At 43.9% G+C, this 22,230-nt stretch overlaps 1 protein-coding gene across 4 annotated transcripts in view; it reads right to left on the reverse strand.

Moving 5' to 3' along the window:
- The window catches only part of CEP162 (centrosomal protein 162), an 857,607-nt gene that overhangs the window by 460,784 nt on the left and 374,593 nt on the right, over window positions 1–22,230 (reverse strand). For all 4 annotated transcript variants that reach the window (XM_085611039.1, XM_085611040.1, XM_085611038.1 and 1 more), the window contains exon 14: window positions 4,185–4,324. In XM_085611039.1, the coding sequence (XP_085467165.1) occupies window positions 4,185–4,324 (140 nt within the window). The remainder of the gene's footprint in view (window positions 1–4,184; window positions 4,325–22,230) is intronic.

Consider the following 22,230-nt stretch of genomic DNA (forward strand, 5'->3'; position numbering starts at 1 on the left):
GTTTACCGTTCTGTCTAGTCTGGAGAGCCAGGACTGACTATCAAGTCAACTATCGACTACTGCACCAGAGTTAGTGGAACCCTTAATAGTCTGCCCGGTTGTCACTGAACTCAGACCCTCAGATTCTAACTTAAATGTGCTAAGCTGGAACATTGCAGGATTAAGATCCAAATTGAATTCTATGGAGTGGGTCGATCTGGTTAGTAATTATGACATTCTGATGTTCCAGGAGACATGGTGCACAAATGAATTGTTTCTTGAGGGATTTGCATGTTATAATAGCATTGTACCCTACCCCAAAACAGGTCGCCCATGTGGGGGGTTATCAACATGGATAAAGATCTCAGTTGGGGGTAGTATAAAACCTCTGGTGACAAATAACGAGAACTTTCAAGCCACGGTTTATTCACAGGGGGCCTCGATATGTTTAATTAATTTTTATAATAATGATTTTACATCACTACCAAATAGGAATTTTATTAATTTGTTTGAATTTATTGATAAATTAGAAGACGAGCAGAGGTATGGCAAATTGGACGGAATCTGCCTAGGCGGAGACTTTAATGTACGATTGCATAGTGGTATTGACAACATAACCATTGCCCCGGTTAGGGTCAACCTATGTAAAAGAGGGGAGGAACTCCGTAATTATTCTTCTTCCCGTAATTTAATTAATGTAATGGAAAAGGCAGGCGTTGTCTCAAATAAGGGTCCACTGCCTACCTACAGAGGACGTGGCTGTTCATCTATTATAGATTATGTTTTTATATCATCTTCATTGGTAAACTTTTTAGTAAAGGCTGAGGTTTTATGTACTAGCCAAGGTGACCATAACCCAATTTTAACAACCATGAGATTTTTTTCTAAATTTATTACCCAAAGGGAAATAGGGGCTAAACATTTGGAGGCATCAACTGACAAACTTAGAGTGATTTGGATAGGCATAGATAATAAAGCCCTATTCGCACGCATGATAAAATCGTATCCCCTACTGGTAGAGACGTGCCTATCGAGCAGCATTTTGAGTGCAGAGATCATTGAGGCCTTTAGTGGTTTATGTGTTGGTATTAAACACATAATCTCAAGACCTGTTACCAACTCAAGCAAGAATCCTAGATGGTTCGATGGCATATGCTTGTGGGCTAATAGAGAATTGCGTGAAGCACTAGCGGCCATACCCAGGGATATAACCCGAGTTAGATCATTAAGAGCCTGCTATAAGAAAGCAACTAAATTACGCTCAGATGAGATAGTGAGAGAACGTTGGGATAACCTTGCTAGTGCTGCCGCGCTTAAAGATGTAACTGGATTTTGGAAAGATTTAAAGCCATGAGATCTATGGGCTCAAATATTACCCTCATAAGCTGTAATATAACTAGCGAATTATGGGAGGAGCACTTTGCCAGAATCTACACAGCTTCTACAAAGATCTCTAATAGTCATATCTGCGCCCCAGTTTTAAAGGTTGCTATAACTGTAATTGAAGTCGAGGATGCCATAAAACAAAGTATAGGGAATAAAGCCCCAGGCTCAGATGGGCTACCAATCGACCTTATAAAATATGAACCAGATTTTTGGGCTCCCCTTTTATGCAATGTTTTTAATAACCTGACCAATACGGCTATTCCGAGCACTTGGTCGACCAGTATCATTGTGCCCATTTTTAAAAAACGTGACAGATCCAATCCCAGCTGTTACCGCCCAATTTCCTTGATAGACAATACTTTGAAGATCTTGGGCAGGGTTGTCTTTAATAAGATCAGGAAATGGGCTGAAGACAACGACATTTTAAATTGTTGTCAGCTGGGCTTTAGAAGCAATGTCGGAACTGTCGAACAGTGTTTGAACTTAAATCTTATTCTGGGCAAATATACGATCGCTCAAAAAGTTCCACTTTATTTGGGTTTTATGGATTTAACCTCAGCCTTTGATTTTGTTAATAGATCACGTTTATGGGAGATTCTTTTACATTATTGGTTGGATGAGGCTTTGGCCCATTTTTTGGCGTATTTGCACAGGGATTTAAAGGCATGGGTGAGGATAAGCAATGAGGCGGAGGTTTCTGGGGATATTGTCATTGGTAGAGGGGTCAGACAAGGCTGTGTTCTAGCCCCTCTACTTTTTATTCTTTATATAAATGAATTACATAATTCCCTGTCTAAATTGACCAATGATGTACCGAAAATTAATGGCAAATTATTCCCCGTGCTTTTACATGCAGACGATGCGGTCCTCATGGGCCGCAGCCCCAACGCACTTTGCACTTTAGTTACGGGGTTCGTGTCTTTTATGGCCGAACTGGACCTTTGCACTAATTTTAAAAAATCTTATATAATTATGTGTGGGCCGAAAAAACACTGTATTAATTCTATAATATCGGGCAGCGAATCCCTAACACGCACAAGCACTTTTCCTTATCTGGGCTTAGTTTTTTCAGAATCAGGCTCTTGGCAAGTCCATGTAGCCCACAGCAGAAGCAAACTTTCCAAAGCGGTTAATTCTATAATTAGTCTTCGGCAGCCAAAACAAGCAGAAGTGGTGTTACCTTTAATCTAGATATATAAATCGCAATGTGTATCGACGGCCACCTATGGTGCTGAAGTCTGGGGGTATGTAAATTGTAGCGGGATCCAAATTGAAGAGAATAGATTTTGTAGAAAAATTCTCGGGGCTCAAATTTCATCTCCAACTTACATATGCCACAAGGAATTGAACCTATATTATGTGGAGGATTTTATTAGGTCTCGTCCAGCTATATTCTGGCAAAAAATATGGCAGAACCCCGCTGCGATTTTAACACGAGAGATAATTATAGATTGCCTTAAATGCGATAAGGGTGGTAGTATACCTTGGCTTGTTGCAGTTAAAAACAGTTTATCCAGTGTGAAGTTGGAGCATATTTTCTTATGTCCATCAGCATTGGAAGGCATAAGTACAAAATCACTTAGGAGGGCGCTGTATGATCTGTATCATAAAGAAAGACAGAACATCGAGCATCATAAATCATCGATTGTTATGTATATGCCCTTTCTGGAGGCACCGAGCACTCAACATCATATGCCACAGAAATACCTCAGGAAGAATATAGGGAGATGGAAAAGGAGCTTACTTTTCCGCCTTAGGGATGGTAGTATAAAATATTCACTTTGCTTCCCGATAAGATTTAATAACAACCTTGAGCAGTTGTGTTGCCCATGCAGTATTGGTAGTAAACAAACATTGTTACATTTTTTTGTAAATTTTATGCCAGATATACAAAACAGTATTTAACTCCCTATTTTAAGGCATGGGCTATCTTTGATTTCAAATTAGCATATTTTGAAATTTTACGGCTAGAAAGTGATGATTTGATTTTCTGAGTAAAGCGGTACAAAAGGGGGTGGTGATGGATGGAGCATCAGAGTAAGCACGTTTTTACAAGCTGCGGTACACTCACGTGCTTCCATGAACGAACCCTAATGTGCCACAAATTTTGTAACACTGCCTAGTGAAATTCACCTTTTATCTTTGCTCTTATAATAGTCATTAATATTGCCCGTAACTAAATAATCTGATAAAGCTGCTAGTATTGGTAGAATTGAAAATGGGGTTTTAGTTAAATTATATCTGTACCTTGATGCCCATCATTGTTTGATTTATTGCACGCTATCTACTTTATCTGTAACATACTGCTTACTTTGCACATTGGTCTAAACCTCATACTTTGTTATTAATGCTGCTAGATTCTGCAGGTTCATCCAACCTTTTTACTGTGATTTTACTACTGTAACCTTGTATTTGTATTGGATGATATTGTATATTTATATGTTTTAAAACTTGTATTGTATTTGCCATTGGTAGTGATAAATTGTGCTTTTATGGATATTTTTATCCGAATAAAGATTATTTGACTTGACTTGACTTAAAATCTACCTGTAAATATGTAATACCACAGTTTTTTAAGAAGCACCATTACACTTTAATTAACTTGATTTTAACAGTTTTGAGCATTGAATCACAAAGGACAAATATGTCAGTGTACATTAGCCTAAAACAAACAAGATTAGTGAGTAATGACGTTGCCTGTCTCCGGGAATCTGCTGTAAAATATTTTTTACAAAGTGTCTGCTGTCCCATTCATAAAGATGTTGGTAAACCGGCCCGCGCATCTCTTCGCTACGCGACGCACGAGAATCTTGACTTACGTGCTCGAGGTGCAAATTTGTCGGCCCAGTAACGTGATGCTCATAATTTCTGATGTATGGTGATGCTGCCGTAGAGTCTTCAAACTTAAAGCCGGGCACTTTTTTCGCACCTTCCACAGTCTTGTGCGGAGATAAGGGTCCTTCGTTTTTCATGAAAGAAAAGTAAAGTAGAAGGCATCAACAGGTGCAACTCTGATTATTTTATTGAAAAATTACAACTGCATAATAAACATTGACTTTATATGAACATTTTACTCGACAATTACTAACTAGATCGATTGTTACTTATTGGAGAAGAAACAGTTCTCGAATTGTAACCTTCAATAGAAGAATTCCAATGAGCCAGCGGGGCTTGGGAGGAGAATAATGCCCACTGCTGTACAATATACGTATTACATAGTGGAGTGCTGCATTTACAAACCCAAAACGATAAATGTTTTTACTGAAAAAAAATAAAACGGGCATTATTGAGTAAAACGAGTAATTTCTGTACACTTCACAAATATCTGCATTATACTCTATCTGATCATTAGTCTCTAAATTACGCTGGTCCTTACATACTTGGGGCCTTATTATTACGACTTGGGCAGTCAGATCGCATTGGCACATCCGCAAGGCTGCAATATGCTTGGCGGGGCTGCTGCAGCCCGCCAAGCATATTTTGAGTTTCCTCTCTGCCACCGTTTTGATGGAGGTGAGCCTACCATGAAAAGTGTGGCGGAGAGGAAACAAAAAAGGGCTACAGGACAGTCCATGCCCTGCAGGAACCTGCAATGGCGTTCCCATTGCGGTTTCTGTTACGGCTCTCCTATGAGCCTTTAAAGAGGCACTGCCATGGGCCAGCAACCGCAAGACCTGAATTCCAGTGAGAATCCGGCACATGGTCTAATTATGTCTTTGGTGGGGTTGGCCACTCCCGCACCACCAAAGTCATAATAAGGTCCTTAGCCAGAGGCTCGGCATTGGCAATAATCCCATAACTAGAAAGGGCAGGAAACGAGCACTGCAGACAGTGCATGCTATGCAATGAACACAGACCGAGTCAACAGAGGTCGTCAACAGAAACGGGTGAGAAATTCCCATTATCTTAAACACACTGGGCCTCACTAATGTAAGCACGGGATATGGTTCAAAATATTCTGGGATAAAAGGGCAATAATGTTCTTCTCAAGACGTTAAATTGCTATTAATCTTTCTTTCTCCACTAGCTCGCGTTATGCTACTTTGGTTATTTATATGGTGCTTCAGGATACAGAGGGGGAAAGATAGACTGAATGAGAAAGGGTCCCTGTGCATTGAGCATATTCCCTAAAATATTAGTTTGCCACAGGAAGGAACCATGATGCATCTTCCAAGCTACTCTAGAAACCTCACCAGTCAATCCAGTGACAGATCATTAACTCCACCATCAACAGAGGCAAATAGAAACTATCCTTCCGAAAAGATAATACTAAAAAAACGGGAACATGCCCAGGATGACCTAACAAATTACATCCTTAAAGTGAGTATGGACTCGAAGCTCTCAAGCAAATCACATTTCAACAAAGTGATAAGCAGCACTTTCTATGCTATGAGAATACTTTGAAGTATCTTCCCGTACCTTAAATTCATGCAGGGTTCAAGAGTCCTTTGGCCTAGTAATAGTCCACTGGGACTATGAACATGGAATCTACATTGGACTTTCCAGAAATGTAATCCATAAACTACAAAACATCCAGGACCCTGATGCAAGACAAGTTCTTAACGTAAGCTCTAAACTGGTTTCCAGTCGCAACAAGAATCTTCTTCAAAGCCCTTTATAGTGCACACAGGTGATCCATAGGGCAGAACCAACTTTCTTAGCTCAAGCATGGCTCCACGCCTGAAAATCACCACTTAATCAGAAACTCATATTAGTGGGAACTCCATCTCAGTACAGATCTGTAAACTGTGGAAATACACTCCCAAAAAGGATGAGAGCCAACAACAGTCTTGGACAATTTAGAAGAGAAAAAAAAGACCAGATTCTTCCCAAATGCTGGTCTGAACGTAATCGCATGCCACACCTTTTGGCCGGTTTGTATATGATGCTTGGAACATTATCATCACACTCTTTTGTTCTCAGGAACAAGCATATGACGTCTACATGCCGAGGCACCAAGTATGGTACTCATCCTATAAACATGACACAAAACTAAACACTAGCAACAACTTTTAAACCCTCAAAACCCCAACATAAGGTCCTCATGCTTGTACCCCAGGATCCAGGGCTAATGAAGAGAATAAAGTTGTGCACATGTTAAAGACTAGCAGAGTCCGTTTTAATGGTTTGCTTTGTTTCTTTAATTTTAAGCAATCTAGGACCGCTTTCGCCCTAGTTCGGGCTCTTCAGCTAGGTATACCTTGGTTCCAGTGGCACAGTGAGCCAGGAACCCATGTCAGGGACAGCAAGTGCATTTAAGGCGTCAAATGCCAAAACAACAAGGTGATGGGTGGAATGCTTGAATTAATCTCAGTCACTGGCCACCATGCCACCACATTTTGGACCCAGCCACATGCAAATCAGAATTACTTCAAGCATTCCAAACATCTCTTTTTTGCATACTTTTGTGAGTCGCCCTAAGTGGGACGGACATACCCAGATGTGGGTCCTGTGCACACTTTGTCACTGCAACCAAGCTGTACCCAGCTGGGGAGCCCATACATATCTAGGGTGAACCGTTCTTAAGTTGCTTGTGTTCTGGTTCAGGGAAGACCTGACTTGGCAGTTCAGGATGGACTGTTCAGATTGGAGCAGGATCAAGATTGATTTGCATATAGCTGGGTCCAAACTGAGGTGACATGGTGTGCAAAACAACAATGGATTAGGATGCGGCCTGAGTATTTACCAGTGGCTGATATTAATTCAAGCATCCCATCCATCAGCTTTTTTGTATACTAGAGGAAAGTATAGCATTGCTTGTGTGTCTAACCCAACTTTATTCCGCTGGACTAGGAACTGCTCCCTCATCCAGATGCACCAGAGAATTCAGCAAAATTACTTCCCACCACTGTGATTGAGGCACATTTTAATCAACCATCCCACAACTGGTTGCAAAATTAAACTTCAAACCAAGTACCCACCCAAAAAAAGGGCCAATGCTTCACTGAGGCAAGAGGCCCTTCATTGAGTTCCAAAGCAAAACACAGAACACCCATGGCAATTCTGCGCTCAGCCCCCACAGTAATCCAATCACCCCCATCTTCCCTGCATGGGACTCAAGGGATGCCTGAAAGCAGTACCACACACCCAGATGCCTGTAGAGACACTTCATCTGCATACCCTCAATCACCATCAGAAACAGACTGCATTAGGGCACTGAGAGGCAGCTTCAGCACCAGTCAGAAAGATTTCAGCCTATGAGCACGAGGATGGAGATGGAAATGCTAGATAGCCAGTGAAGGCGACCCAGTAGGGACAACCCTCCAGTTCTAAACATCTGCACACAGCAATTCACCACTTCAAACAGAGAAACGATAAATGTTGAAGCATAGTAATAATTTACTCCTGTAGGTAAAGAGGCACACTGAGCTAACATTTCTGCTGCACTGTTGACATGTAACCCACCATCTAAAAACCTCAGTGGTGTACACTCAGACAGTAAATGAGTCAACAGATTGGTCGCTAGCAGTATGGAACATTTGGTTGCACCATCCGGCAGTCTCTTGTTCTGAAGTTCGTATCTGTATATATTCTAATCTCTAAGGGCTCTTTGGAACCTTTCTATAGTTAAGAGGGGCCTAAGCATAGGAGAAGAGGCCAACAGTAACCTACCTCTCAGAAAGACCATTGGTGGGAACAGTGAAAGGATCCAGCTGACTCAGCTGAATGGTGCTGATGTATGGTTTGCTGAATGATGCAGCATCTAGGATTTTAGTGCACATCTTGAGATTGTGTGGGCTATTGATTCTAGTGGGTGGTGTTACCTGGTTGTCCAGACATATAGAGCAGGACTTTCATGTTTATAACTGTTTGGAAAGAAGACTAGCTGTTTCCAGACAATTCATAGGTCACCATTGTGTAAAGCTGGTATCGACTTCTATAGTTTACTTTGTATCTTAGATGTTAGCAGATAGTTATACAAGCTTTAACCAAGCTGATGCTAACCTGCCTTAAAAAGAAGGAGCTATAGTTTGAAATTCAGATGCCCACACCCTGCACGCCTTATGAAACTCCCTGTCCCCCTCCTGATAGAACAGCAGGCAGCTCTTTATCTCTAACCTGTAAAACATACTTCTCAGCAGAAGCTGCTGGTATAGAAAAGAAGGTAGTAAACATAATTTTCCAGTTTAAGTGAAAGTCGATAGGCACCTTGGGGAAAAACAAGGATTTGTCCTCAGTTTGATATTTGATCTAATCTCCTGCAACTCAAGGTATGGTTCTCTGAACAAAAAGGTATAAAGTTCATTAATCGGTCTCATCAAAAGTAAGGCCAATTGTATAACCATCATCAACGTTGTGGATGAATGGAAACAATAGAAAATTGTCGCACATTAACAAAAAAGATAATCAAGAGCTGCTTGTACCATCCTTGTGTCCCCATCTGCTACTGAATCCAGACAATGTTGGATAAATGTGTAGCAACTTTTCCATGTCGTCGCTCGACTATCATCTGACAGATGCACTCCCGCATAAAGAGCTACTAATGCTATTACACGTTTTGTAGAATTTGCCCCGACTAATCTTGTTAGTGATGGCAGCTACTACTCATCTTGAAACTTTTTGCTTGGACAAAACTAGAAGAGTTTCAATATGATAGTTGCAGCTGACTTGATCTCCCAAAGTCTTTTGTTACGTGTAAGTAAACTTCAAGCACCTCCTCACATCAAAAAATATCAGAGTCTTTTTTTGTTGCATCTGAAGGGATTTGAACGACAGTTGCGAGTAAGAGTAGCTCATTACAAGGAAATCCGTCAGCACCTTCGGTATAAAATGTGGATTCTTGCCTAATATCAAGTCTCTAGTGAAATATTGTAAGGGCTCTTTAACAGTAAGCAATTCACATGTCTGCCTGATAATAATGGAGAGCCTTTGTACGGGACACTGAACCTGAATGCTGGTACCTGGGTGTCCATTGTTCATCACCGCCGTCGTTGTCAGGACCTTGCTGCAGTACCCCTGTTCCTCCCCGCCGCCGCAGGCAAAACATCAAGCGGCCGCTGAGCGGGAGGAACGCGATCAGGACTGCATTGACAACAATTCCCTGCTGGGTCCCGCCCACACACACAGCCACTCCCGCGCCCGGAGGCGCTAAAACCAACTGGGCTTCCTCCGCAATGCGGGACGCGCGCGGGAGCGCCAGGGGCTAAGCCCGGGCAAAGGGCGGGCCGTCTAAGGCCGTCAAAGGACGACGAGGGACGGGACGGGCCACTCCCCTGACATCTACTACACGGTAAGACTGTCCTCCAGATTCGTTGCGACCATTGTTTGGATCTTCCTAAGAGTCTACAGGAACTGCCTCTCTCTATACTTCTTCGTGCCTGGAACCCTCACTACAATCCCTGTTGACTAGCATCTTATCCTGTCCACACAAAGGGGAAAACCCCCCACCATAACTGTCAATACATCACATGGAACTGCTACCGGGACAATTGATCAATTTTTTAAGAGGGTAACAAATGTACTTGAAAAAGAAATAGTTGATACAGAGAAGCGTCTTTCATTAGATTTACTAACTGGGAAACGCTCTTCTCTGGGGTCATTAGCCCAAGCAGTTTCCCCAGGAAGGACACACTTGGACTTAGCACAGGGTTCCTCTCCCCTAGTAGCGGTAAGGGTGGAGAACAATGATGATATACCATCCACCGCTAACGCTAATGCTGTGCATCTTTCAAATTCCTCCTCACCTTGTTCAACCTCATCTGGATTATCAAATTCCCCAAAATTATTCTCAGCTTCCCCATTGATTATAGACCAGCATCATAGCGAAACAAAAAAAAGGAAAAGAAGGGGATCTCCATCTGTGATAACCCAAACGAAAATACAAAAAATTTGTCCCTCTGTTTCCCACTCTATAAGATCCTCTAAATCGGTAGAACCCTCTCTCTCCCTGGAGATAAACAATCCCCCCGCTATCTCTAAACTCTCAGGTCCGTTAAATACCTTACATCTAGAAACAGATTTCATCAACAAATTAGAGGTTTTGATGAAGTCCCTCTTACTCCCTTTCTTAGAGAGAACACGAATGATAAGTGCACACTTAGAAAGCTTGGGTAGTCAAATAGAAGGGAATACTGCCGCTTTGACAGAATTGCAAAGCGCTCATGCCAAAAACATTGGTAGTAACCATATAATCCCTCCTATTTTGTCAATACCACAACCTTTGATAAGCACCGTGCCTGTAACAGCAGTTAGCACACAGGGGAAAAAAGCTCTGTTTAAAACAAACAAACCAACAACTAGCAAAGAGAAATTTTCCTCTCTAGCCAACAGTCAGGGAAACAGGGAGACCGTTCAGTCCAGTAATAAAAGGGAAGGGGATAAGAACGGACCCACTAAAAATCTCCCAGCAGAAAAAATCACCCAACCAGTAAATGAAGCAGTTGGGAACGAAAAGGGAAAGTTACCACCCACACAGCCACCTAGAGAAATAAAAAGAATAGTAGACTTACCACCACTATCGGCCCCTTATACGATCATTATGGCTGGGGTACCCGAGCTCGTAAAAGGGATCAGAGAGGATTATCATGCCTTAAAAAATAAAACTATCCATTGGCTTGAGCAGAATAGACCATTACCTGCCCATGTCAGTGGAGAAATTTTGACCATGAGACGAGCAATTTGGGTGGGATCGAGACCCAAAGATAGAACCGGGGATGTGATAATTATTAACTTTAAAGATCATAGAGCAGTAAGGTGCATTGGAGACTGGTACGAAACAAGAGGGGGGGGACACTATCTCCACCCATTACGTTAGTTATTTTTATCCAAGAGACCCAACCTCATATTCAAAATCTATTTCACTAAAAAACCCTTATTTGGATTGGAAGGAAGCGGGTCCCCGACTCCTGCGCCAAAATGTGGATAATTACCGCCCTTATCCTCAGCCACATAGGGGGTTCCACAGTAACAACAATAATTTTCCCCCACATTATGGGTGTAATGTGCCCACCTATAATCGTTATTCAATGCTCTTTGGACTAGATGAAGTTGATTGACTTAGACGGCAGTGGAGAGTCGCGCTAAGGCCGTCTCCTTCAGAGACTTGCATAGCGCAGGACTCTGTAATTCCGGAAGGGGATACCATTGATAAATCATTAGAAGACAGAGAGCAAGATGCATCGGATGATATACCATTTGCAAACGAGGAAGATATTCCCCATTTGCAGGAACACATAGACGATTCAGTACATAGGTCACCCAATGATGATGACCTCCCCATATTGGAAAATACATTAAATGGCATACCTAGTCTATTAAGACAGAAAGGTCAACTGACCTTAAAGAGTTCCTCTCAAGAGGAAGTAGACCCGATTGAAAGAACTGAGGGAACCCAGAAAAGTTTAAAAATACAATTTTTATTCTGGAACATTGCGGGGCTTAAGAGAAAAATCACAAATGGGAGTATTTTAAACTATGTACAGGAATACCATGTGATTTGTTTACAGGAGACATGGGCAACAACTGAGCTCCATTTAACAGGGTATAAAACTTTTTTTTTCTTCAGCAAAAACTGTCTCGCATGGTAGACCCAAAGGTGGGTTGGTGATCTACATAGCGAACACTCTATCGGGCCTAGAGATTACACCCCTTGCACTAGAACCAAATTATCAGATACTAAAACTAACATTTGAGAAAAAAAAGATCATTCTTGTCGTAAATTTATACGATAATTTGATAGAAACTGATAGATTGCATATATTAGGGGCTCTCCGTAAGAAACTTGTAACCTGGTCTAAACAGAAAAAAACTCAGGATCCCCCAAGCATCATATGGGGGGGGTGATTTCAACCATCACCCCTGTATCAGAAGTAACACTAACCTCTGCGGGGTGGTGGATGAAACTGACGGTCAAATAACTCATTTCAGCCACTCAGAGGTGGGAAACTTCCTAAACGAAACCATGTCTGAATTAGGCCTCGTAATATTAAACACGCCAAAATCTTTTAATGGGCAATTGGAACCAACTTATCTGGGAAGGGGCTGTGAGTCGACAATTGATTACGTATTGGCCACAGCCACATTAGGGAACAAGGTTGGAAACTTTAGCACTCTTATAAATACCCTAAGTGACCATGCTGCCCTGGCCATCGTTTTATCTCTGGATCAAGGTCAGCTCCCGCCCTCACATATAAATTCTATTCTTGCCCAACATGAAATATATCTTAAAAAAATAAACGGTTATACCCTAGGGTGGGGTAAGATAGACCCCATAAATTTAACAAAAAGGGTGGTCCGTATGACATATGAGGCAATAGTAAAATGCTTAGATACCAACACGGGGGAGCAGGAGGTTCTGGATAATTTCGGAAAAATTTTAGACAAGGTAAAGGAGCTGCTAACCAAAAAGTGCAAAGGAAATAGGGGGGGAAAAAGAGGGTGGTTTGACCACAATTGTTCCATGGCAAATAAAAAATTAAAGCGAGCCCTGTCGAAAGTCCCTAGAGACCAGGACGAGATTAGGAAGCTAAGAAGAACCTATACTTCGGTATGTAAGGGCAGGAAACAAGAATTGAAACAAGCATTATGGGATCAACTCCATGAGAGTTCCCTGACTAGAAACAGCGATGCCTTCTGGAAACTGGTCAAGGCTCCATTCCTGCAAGATAATAGCTATTGCCCATCGGTAGATGTGGCAATTGATGCACCAACGTGGGTAAACCACTTCTCAAAAATCTTTGCCAAACCTCCAGAAATTGAACCTATAGAAGATAATGTCAGAAGTACCCAGCTCAATTCCTTCCCTATTTTAATAGATGTCACACTAACTGAAATTATCAATGCAGTTAAATCAAGCAAAAGTGGGAAAGCCCCTGGCCCGGATGGTGTGCCAGTGGACTTTTTTAAATTTAATCTAGAACTATGGGCTCCCATCTTAAAAAGGGTATTCGACGCAGTAATGAAGTGCGGTCTAATTAAATCTTGGACACAATCAATCATGGTCCCTATTTTCAAGAAGGGAGATAGGGAGGATGTTTCTTGCTATCGTCCAATCTCTCTCCTGGATTCTCTGGGGAAGGTACTGGGCAGAGTGGTTCTCCAGCGACTCCAGGAGTGGGTGGACGATGACAAGGTCCTCTCTGATATCCAGTTTGGCTTCAGGGAGGGCTTTGGGACAATTGAGCAGGCCCTAAATTTGTCCCTAATTATGGGGAAATATGTTTCTGCAAAGTGGGGCAGATTATATATGGTCTATGTTGACCTGTCCGCGGCTTTTGACTGCGTCTCTCATTCAAAATTATGGATAATACTTACCAAAATGGGTGTAGACCCGGTCCTAGTAACCTTCCTTCGCGAATTATATATGAATGCCTCTGCCAGGGTGCGTTTTGGAGTCTAGGGGGAACTCTCGAATTCATTTGCAGTAGAACGCGGTGTCAGGCAGGGTTGTGTCCTGGCCCCCTTTCTCTTCTCGTTATATACAAATGGTCTTGAGATGGAGATGTTACAGGGGGCTCAGGACCTCCCTCGAGTTGGAGAACGCTTGATACCAGCGCTCTTATATGAGGATGACGCCGTGATACTTGCACGTACCCCAAGAGAATTACAAAAGGCAACGGAACGGTATGCAAGTTTCATGGGCAAATTAGACCTTCATATAAATATAAAGAAAACGTTTGTTATGGTGGTGGGGCAGGGCAGAAAAAGGGGGAAGAGCATCTATTTAGATAAGGAAAGGCTAGAACCAACGGACCAATACCCATATCTCGGCGTAATGATGGACGCGAAACTAAATTGGAAGCCAGCCATAGAGGCCCGCAAACACCAACTTTTGAGGGCAAATGCTGCCCTAATAAAATTTTCACAAAAACTGGGCAAGAGGCCACCAGTAGAGCTTCTCCGTATTTACAAAGCGAAATGCCTTTCGACAGCACTTTACGGAGCAGGCCTTTGGGGACATAAAAATACTAATTCCCTACAGGTGGCAGAAAACAAATTCTTGAGATTTCTCTTGGCGGTTCCAAAAAGAGTCTCCACTTTTTCATGTCATACTGAATTGGGGACTCCCCATATTGAGGACCTTGCAAAAATTGAACCACTCCTACTGTGGCACCGCGTTTGGACTTTGAGTAAAAATACCTTCACAAAGAAGTTACTGGCAGACCGTATGTCATTGGACCACGTGGGGAAGATCGAGTGGCTGATGTACATAAAACACTTTTTATCTGACCTAGGATTGGGTAAATATTATCTGACACCAGAACTTATTTCTGAAATACCCAAGAAGGAACTAAAAATAAGGGCACTGTCGCATGTCGAAGAGTCACGTATGTGCACAGAGGTCCGGAAACCATCGGTTCGCCACTCCATGGTAGTGATGACAACTCTGGATATCGAACCATATTTGACGTATGTTCAGTCGCAGTTTGAGCGGTTCTTATTGACCAGATTTAGGCTGAACATCTTCCACAGGAGAGTAGCCTTCCCTTCTAAAAACACTTGGGAGGAACATTTGCCGGTGTGCCCATGTGAAGAAATAGCAGAGCAATCTACAATGCACACTATTTTGTTCTGCAAATATTATAGCTCACACCGCAAACTCTGGTTAGTTCCTGTGTTGAGACGGCTAGGCTTCAGAAGGTATCAGCCAGCCATGTTGCGGTTGCAATTCCTGGGCTCTGAATTTGTCTGTAAAAGTGTTAGCACTTTTCTTAAATGTATTTTTTATCATAGGAAAAACCTTGAGGATGTATAGCCGGTGTATTGAGATCAAATGGTATAACAGATTTTTAAATTGTATTAATAACAGTTCTCATCTTGAAAATTTTAATCAAATCTATTTTATGGATTATTTTTACTAATTGTATGCTATTGCTGAAAATTCTTTTATGGTTTTCTTTTTCTTTTCTAAAACCGAATAAAGAAGATTTATTTATTTATTATTATTAATAATGCAAGAAACACTGTGGTTTTCCACGAAATATATTTGAGATTTCTCAAATGGGTTGGCTAGAATGGGCTCCTCATTAACTGTGAAGAAACTTCCAGCCTTCTCAGAGAAGAAACAGTCAGTGGGAAGGCCTCAAACAGGCCCTTGACAAATTATTTAATGACCCTGTTAACCAGTTGGAATGGTCGGTTAGGTGACTACTGGAAGCTTGATACAGCCGCAAGAAGTACTTTCATTGATGCATACTTAAGTCCAGACCATGCTCACGAAAGCAAGACAGGTAATACTTGATGAAGTCGAACAGAAAATGGTTGAATACTCCTAGATGAGCAAAAGATGCAAAATCGTTTCCAGTTGCATTATATGTGGCTTCAACGATCACAGGCTATGGTTAAAGACTTGGCCCTGGCATTTAGACAGCACATCTATCTGTGATCCCAGCTGAAGGGGAGCTGTCCCTGAAAGATTAAATAGGTCTGTGAATCAGTATTGCCTGTGCCATGCTTGTTGCATTAGAAAACTGTTAAACTGAAACAGAGTTACCAGCCTGAATGGCTATTCAGGATACCCTATAAAACATTTGGTGCAATTCTGGCTCTAATTACAGTAACAAACAAGTTACTTACTTTGGGTAACGCTTTTTCTGGTGGATACAGTATCTGCCTGTGGATTCCTCACCTTATGAATATCCTATGCATCAGCATTCCATGGAATTTTTTCCCTAGCTCTCCACGCCGACGAAGTCATCACAATACCGTGGCTAAGCACGCGGCTCCGCATGACGTCACCGGAGCCATAAGAGGACCACGTTGGCGTGATGACGTCAGTTCCACCCATTTATTCCGTGCCACCGAGGCAAGCGGGCAGACCGACCACAGAGACAATGCATATATAGTACACAGCATTCACACAAATACACACAGTGTAAAGTGAAAAAGGAAAAGCAAACATTTCCTATAAACCTACTCAAAGACAAATAGAGGCAACACAAAATGACAATATGAAATAACCATATTAACCAATACCTCTTTTAAGGTATAAAAGGGTGGGCAATGGGGAGGCGGGTGGGTCAGTGAGGAATCCACAGGCAGATACTGTATCCACCAGAAAAAGTGTTACCGAAGGTAAGTAATTTGTTCATCAGCCTGTGGATTCCTCACCTTATGAATAGAATCCCACAGCAGTCCCACTCCTGGAGGAGGGTGTCCACCCTTCTATACCAAAATGTTTTGCAAAACAGAGCGCGCAAAATGGCAATCCGCCTCACTTCGGAATCAAAGCAGTAATGCTTCGCGAAAGTGTGGAGGGAGGCCCAAGTTGCGGCCTTACAGATGTCAAACACAGGAACTCCTCTGGACAAGGCAGAAGTAGACGATTTAGCCCTGGTGGAGTGAGCTATAATGCCTTCAGGAGGCAACTTACCAGCCAGAACGTAGCAGATCCTGATGCACAAGACGATCCGCCTGGATAAAGTGCGCTTGTGCACCGCCATGCCCTTCATACGTCTAACATAGCCCACAAAGAGGTGATCATCCTGACAGAAGTCCTTTGTTCTATCAAGATAGAAACTAATCGCCCTCTTAGGGTCCAAATGGTGCAGCCTCTCCTCCTCCTTGGAAGGGTGAGGGGGAGGATAGAAAGTAGGAAGGGTAATGGACTGCCCTAGATGGAAGGGAGTTACAACCTTTTAGGCAGAAAAGCAGCCCTGGTCCTGAGTACCATCCTTTCAGCATGTATGGTCAAAAACAGAGACTTTGAACTCAAAGCCTGAAGCTCACTCACCCTCCTAGACGAAGTGATAGCCACAAGAAAGACCGTTTTGAATATCAGCAGTCTCAAAGGACAACTATGCATAGGTTCAAACGTGGAAGCCATTAAACAAGTTAACACTAAATTCAAATCGCACTGGGGCATAATAAAAGGAGTAGGCAAGAACATGTTAGTAAGCCCCTTAATGAACCTTAAAACAATTGGAGACTTAAAAAGAGACGGCTTATCAGGCAAACAAAGAAATGACGATAAAGCCGACAAATAAACATTAACAGTGGCCACAGCACAACCCTGCAGGGCCAAATGAAGCGAAAAACAAAGAACATCATAAAGATGAGCTTTTAAGGCATCAATAGACTTCTCTCCACATCATTTAACAAATTCTGACCACCTGTAGGAGTAGATAGATTTGGTGGAGTATCGCCTGGCCGATAATATAACATCCACCACATCAGGCGGGAGAGAAAAAGAATTCAGGTTGCCCCATTCAATCTCCAGGCATAAAGGTGCAGGTTCTGGATGTGGGGGTGCAGAACCTGCCCCTCCGACGACGAGAGGAGGTCTACCCTGAGAGGGAGACAGAGCGGAGGGTGCAATGAGAGCTGAAGAAGGTCTGTATACCATAACCTTCTTGGCCAATCCGGGGCAATCAATATAACTTGGGCCCGGTCTTGGCAAATCTTCCTCAGAACCCGAGGAATCAAGGGTATGGGAGGAAACGCGTAAAGGAGTTGTGAGCTCCAACTCAACAGAAACACGTCCCCCAACGCTCCCTGCCTCGGAAACTGGAGACTGCAGAATGAGGGGCAGTGCACGTTCGAGAGTGGCAAACGGGTCCAACCGAGGAGTTTCCCATGTCTGGAAGGCGTATTGAACCACCTCTGGATGAAGACTCCACTCGTGGTCGGCGGAGAACTGCCGACTGAGACTGTCCGCACGTACGTTCAGCACTCCGGCCAGATGATTTACCATCAAACAAATCCAATGGTCCTGAGCCCAAGACCAGGGCCGCAACGCTTCTCTGCAGAGATGGTACGACCCTACTCCTCCCTACTTGTTGACGTACCACATCACGGCAGTGTTGTCCGTCAGGACTTGAACTGACTGACCATGATGGAAGGGAGAAAGGCGTTGAGAGCCAAAAGTATCGCCAGCAATTCCAGAAGATTGATATGAGACAATCTTTCCTCTGGAGACCAAAGACCCTTGATCTCCAGATCCCCCAGATGAGCACCCCACCCTAGGGTAGAGGCATCCGTTATCACTGTGGCCACTGATGAAGGAAGGTGGAAGGGCTTTCCTTGAGACAGATTACCTCCCACGCTCCACCAAGACAGACCCACTGCAGCTTCTTTGGAGATCCTGACGGACTCCCTGAGATCTCCATTGTGCTGATACCACTGCCTGCGGAGGCACCACTGAAGCGCCCTCATGTGCCAGCGTGCATGGTTGACCAACAGAATGCAGGAAGCAAACAGACCGAGCAGGCGAAGGACCTTCAGAACCAGAACAACCGCTCAATTGTAAATCAAGGGAATCATTTCCTGAATGTCGAGAATCCTTTGTGGAGGAGGAAAATCTCGACACACAGTGGTATCCAGTACTGCCCCTATGAACAGGTTGTGCTGAGAGGGCACTAGGTGGGACTTGGGTACATTTATCGGGAAACCCTATCTGTACAACAGCTGAGCTGTTACCTGCAGATGATGAAGCACCATCTCTGGCGACTCTGCCTTCAGAAGCCAGTCATCCAGGTAGGGGAAAACCGGAATCCCCGACCTCCTGAGATGGGCAGTCACCACTGCCATCACCTTGGTGAAGACTCGAGGTGCAGTAATAAGACCAAACGGAAGGACCGCAAACTGGTAGTGTTGCGACCCAACCGTAATTCGGAGATAATTCCTGTGCGACTTCAGGATTGGGATGTGAAAATACGCATCCTGTAAGTCGATGGACACCATGTTTATGTTTATGAGATTTATAGAGCGCTCAAATACCCTTGGGTGTCTCGGCGCTAAGGACGGCAGCATGAAACTTCTACCAAGGAGACTTATTGTGTGAATAGCCATGTTTTCGTCATTCTCCTGAACGGTAGTAATGATTGGGATGATCTGATCTGTAATGGGAGCGAGTTCCAAAGTTTAGCAGCTGCAACAATGAAACGTTTGTCGCCCAAGAAAACAGTTTTAGTGCGAGGCACTGTGAACAGGGCTGCCGTAGATGAGCGAAGAGCCCGTGATGGAGTATAGACTGCTAAATCTTTGATCAGAAATTGGGGCCCTGTGTTGCGTGATGTCTTATATGCAATGCACAAGGCCTTAAACATTATACAGCTCTTCACCGGGAGCCAGTGAAATTTCCGAATAACATGAGATACAAGCTTATATTTAGGGGTTCCTGAAAGCATCCTGGCAGCTGCATTCTGAATAGTTTGCAGCTTATGAATAACCTTGTTTTGGGCATTCAAGAGAAGCCCATTACAGTAATCAATTGTTGACATGATTAGGGTACTGACAAGAATTTTTCCTGATGTCAAGGGAAAAAATGGTAGTATTTTTTTTATCATACGCAATTTGTAAAATGCCGCTGAGACTACTGAGTTGGCATGAGGGAAAAAAGTTAGTTTGTCGTCAAATATGACTCCTAGATTCCTAACCTTGGTGACTGGGGGTGGTGGAGAACCAAGTGACAGCGGCCACCAGGTTGAAGACCAGGCTGGGGATTGTTTGCCGAAGATCATGACTTCTGTTTTATCAGAGTTTAATTTGAGGCACTTGGTGGTCATTCAGTCACTGATGGCCAGCATGCCTCCTTCTAATTTTTTGGCTACTTCCTCTCCATCATTATGTATTGTCAACACCAACTGAGTGTCGTCAGCGTATGAAGTGAGGCCCAACCCATGTCTCCTGATAACCCAGGCCAAGTCCGCCACGTAGATATTAAAAAGGGTCAGGCTTAGGGATGAGCCTTGCGGGACACCACACGGGAGGCTCAATTGGGTGGACTGAAAGGCACCAAAGTTTACAGACTGAGTACGATTGGCGAGGAAAGAAGCCAGCAGGCCTCGGGCTTTATCCTGGATGCCTAATTCTGCGACCCGGTCGATCAAGATGGTATGATCGACCGTGTCAAAGGCCGCTGAGAGATCCAACAGCACAAGAACTGCCGTGCCTCCCTGGTCCAAGATAACTCGGATGTCTTCGGTCGCCTTAATAAGTGCGGTCTCTGTTCCGTGGCCTTTACGGAAACCAAATTGAGTGGCATCTAACAGCTGGTGTTCTTCAATATATTTGGAAAGTTGGATATTCATTACCTTTTCAAAGATTTTTGCCGGAAAAGGCAGGCTGGCTATTGGTCTGTAGTTTTTGGTTTCAACGGGATCAAGGTTTGCTTTTTTTTAAGAGTGGTTTTATGATAGTTTTCTTCCAAATCGTAGGGTAGATACCTGAGGCGAACATGGCGTTACAGATAGTGGACAGGACTGTTGCCACTTGATCTAATACTGGTATAAGTATGGCCGGGGGACAAGGATCATTAGCGGAACCTGATTTGATGGATAATATTATACTGGCAATCTGATCAGAGGTGGTATTTTCAAATTCCACTAAAGAGGATTCGGGGAAGTCCCTTATTATTGGTTGAGCCTGAGAATTGGTTACCAACGCGAATTTCGAGTAAATATTGTTCACTTTATCGACAAATAAATTCGCTAAAGAGTCACATAGTGACTGAGTGGGGGCCACGTTGCAAGCGGATGTTTGACCAGATAGTCTGACAACTACTTGAAATAAGAATCAGCCTTTTCCCCAAAAGTCTGGACCCACCAAAAGGCAGATCAAGAAGAGCAGCCTGCACATCGGGAGAGAACCCAGAAGACCTCAACCACGCAAGTCTTCTTGTTGCAATGGATGAACCCATAACCCTGGCAACAGAATCCTCCGTGTCCAGGCCAGACTGGATGACTTGGCGAGCTACAGCCTGGGAGTCAGCCAACACCTCATTCAGATTTCCCCCGTCTTCCTCAGACAACTTAGGAAGAAGCTGTTTGGTAGAGTCCATTAGGGCGTGAATGTATCTACCCAAGAGACAAGTGGCGTTGGTAGATTTCAGTGCCATGCTAGCTGAAGAAAAGACCTTCTTTGCAAACTGTTCCAGCTTCTTGGAATCCCTGGCGGCCGGAGGTTGTGGAAAAGCCCCTGCAGACTGCTTTGAACAAGAAGCCTGCACAACCAAGCTCTCAGGAGAGGGGTGAGATGAAAGGAACACTGGATCCCCCGGAGCAGGTCTATATCTTCTGGACACGGACCTTGAAACTGCAGGAGCAGAAAGAGGGTTGCGCCACACATCAAGTATTGGCTCAGTCAGTGCATCATTAAAGGGCAAGAACGGTTCAACCACCGAGGACGGAGAATGAAGCACCTCCGTAAGAAGATTAGGCTTATACTCAGCCATAGGGAGCTGCAAATCCAAAAGTTCAAGAGCCTTCCTAATCACAGAATGGTACGGAGCAACCTCCTTCAAGTGGGAAGCCTTCTGAGAAACAAAGTCCCACTCTGGAGAAGTGTCATGTCCACTTTCCTCACACAAGTCCTCAAACACATCTTCTGTGTCATACACTTCTCCTTCCTCTCTCTCATCCGCCTGGTACTGCTCCTCCTCCAACAACCTCTGCGCCTCTCTCCTCGAGCGCATCTTCTGTTGCGGCGTTGGCAGCTCCACACGCGGCGTCGATGGCTCCGGGAGCGGCGTCGAAGGAGGATCCGCTGTAGTAACAAGCGCCGATCGAATCCGTGAAGCTTCACGGGATGGAGCCGGGGACTGCTCATACGGCGTCGACATTCTCGGAACCGGAAAATGCCAGGACGGCGTCGCCGGCATGAAAGGCACAAAGGGGGCCTGTGGATACTGGTGAGGCACACCCAAATTAAATGCCAAAGGACCCATGGGACCCAAAGGGGCACCAGAGGGGTATGAGGCCCTGGCGAACACGCCATACATTGCATTCAGAAAATGCGATGGATCCGAACTCGGTGCCGGAGACTGTGGATATTGAGCCTGTTTGAGATCCAAACGAGGCACATCTGGAGTCAGAACTGCTGGAGCCACAGGTGGAGCCGCAGGAGCCGAAGGAACCTCAGCATCAGCCGGGTTCGAAACACCCTCTGGAGACGGTGAGAATCTCGGCGTCGACGACTGCTCCGGAGCCC

Source organism: Triturus cristatus, chromosome 6, assembly GCF_964204655.1.
Source record: "Triturus cristatus chromosome 6, aTriCri1.1, whole genome shotgun sequence".
In the NCBI taxonomy this organism is placed as follows: Eukaryota; Metazoa; Chordata; class Amphibia; order Caudata; family Salamandridae; genus Triturus; species Triturus cristatus.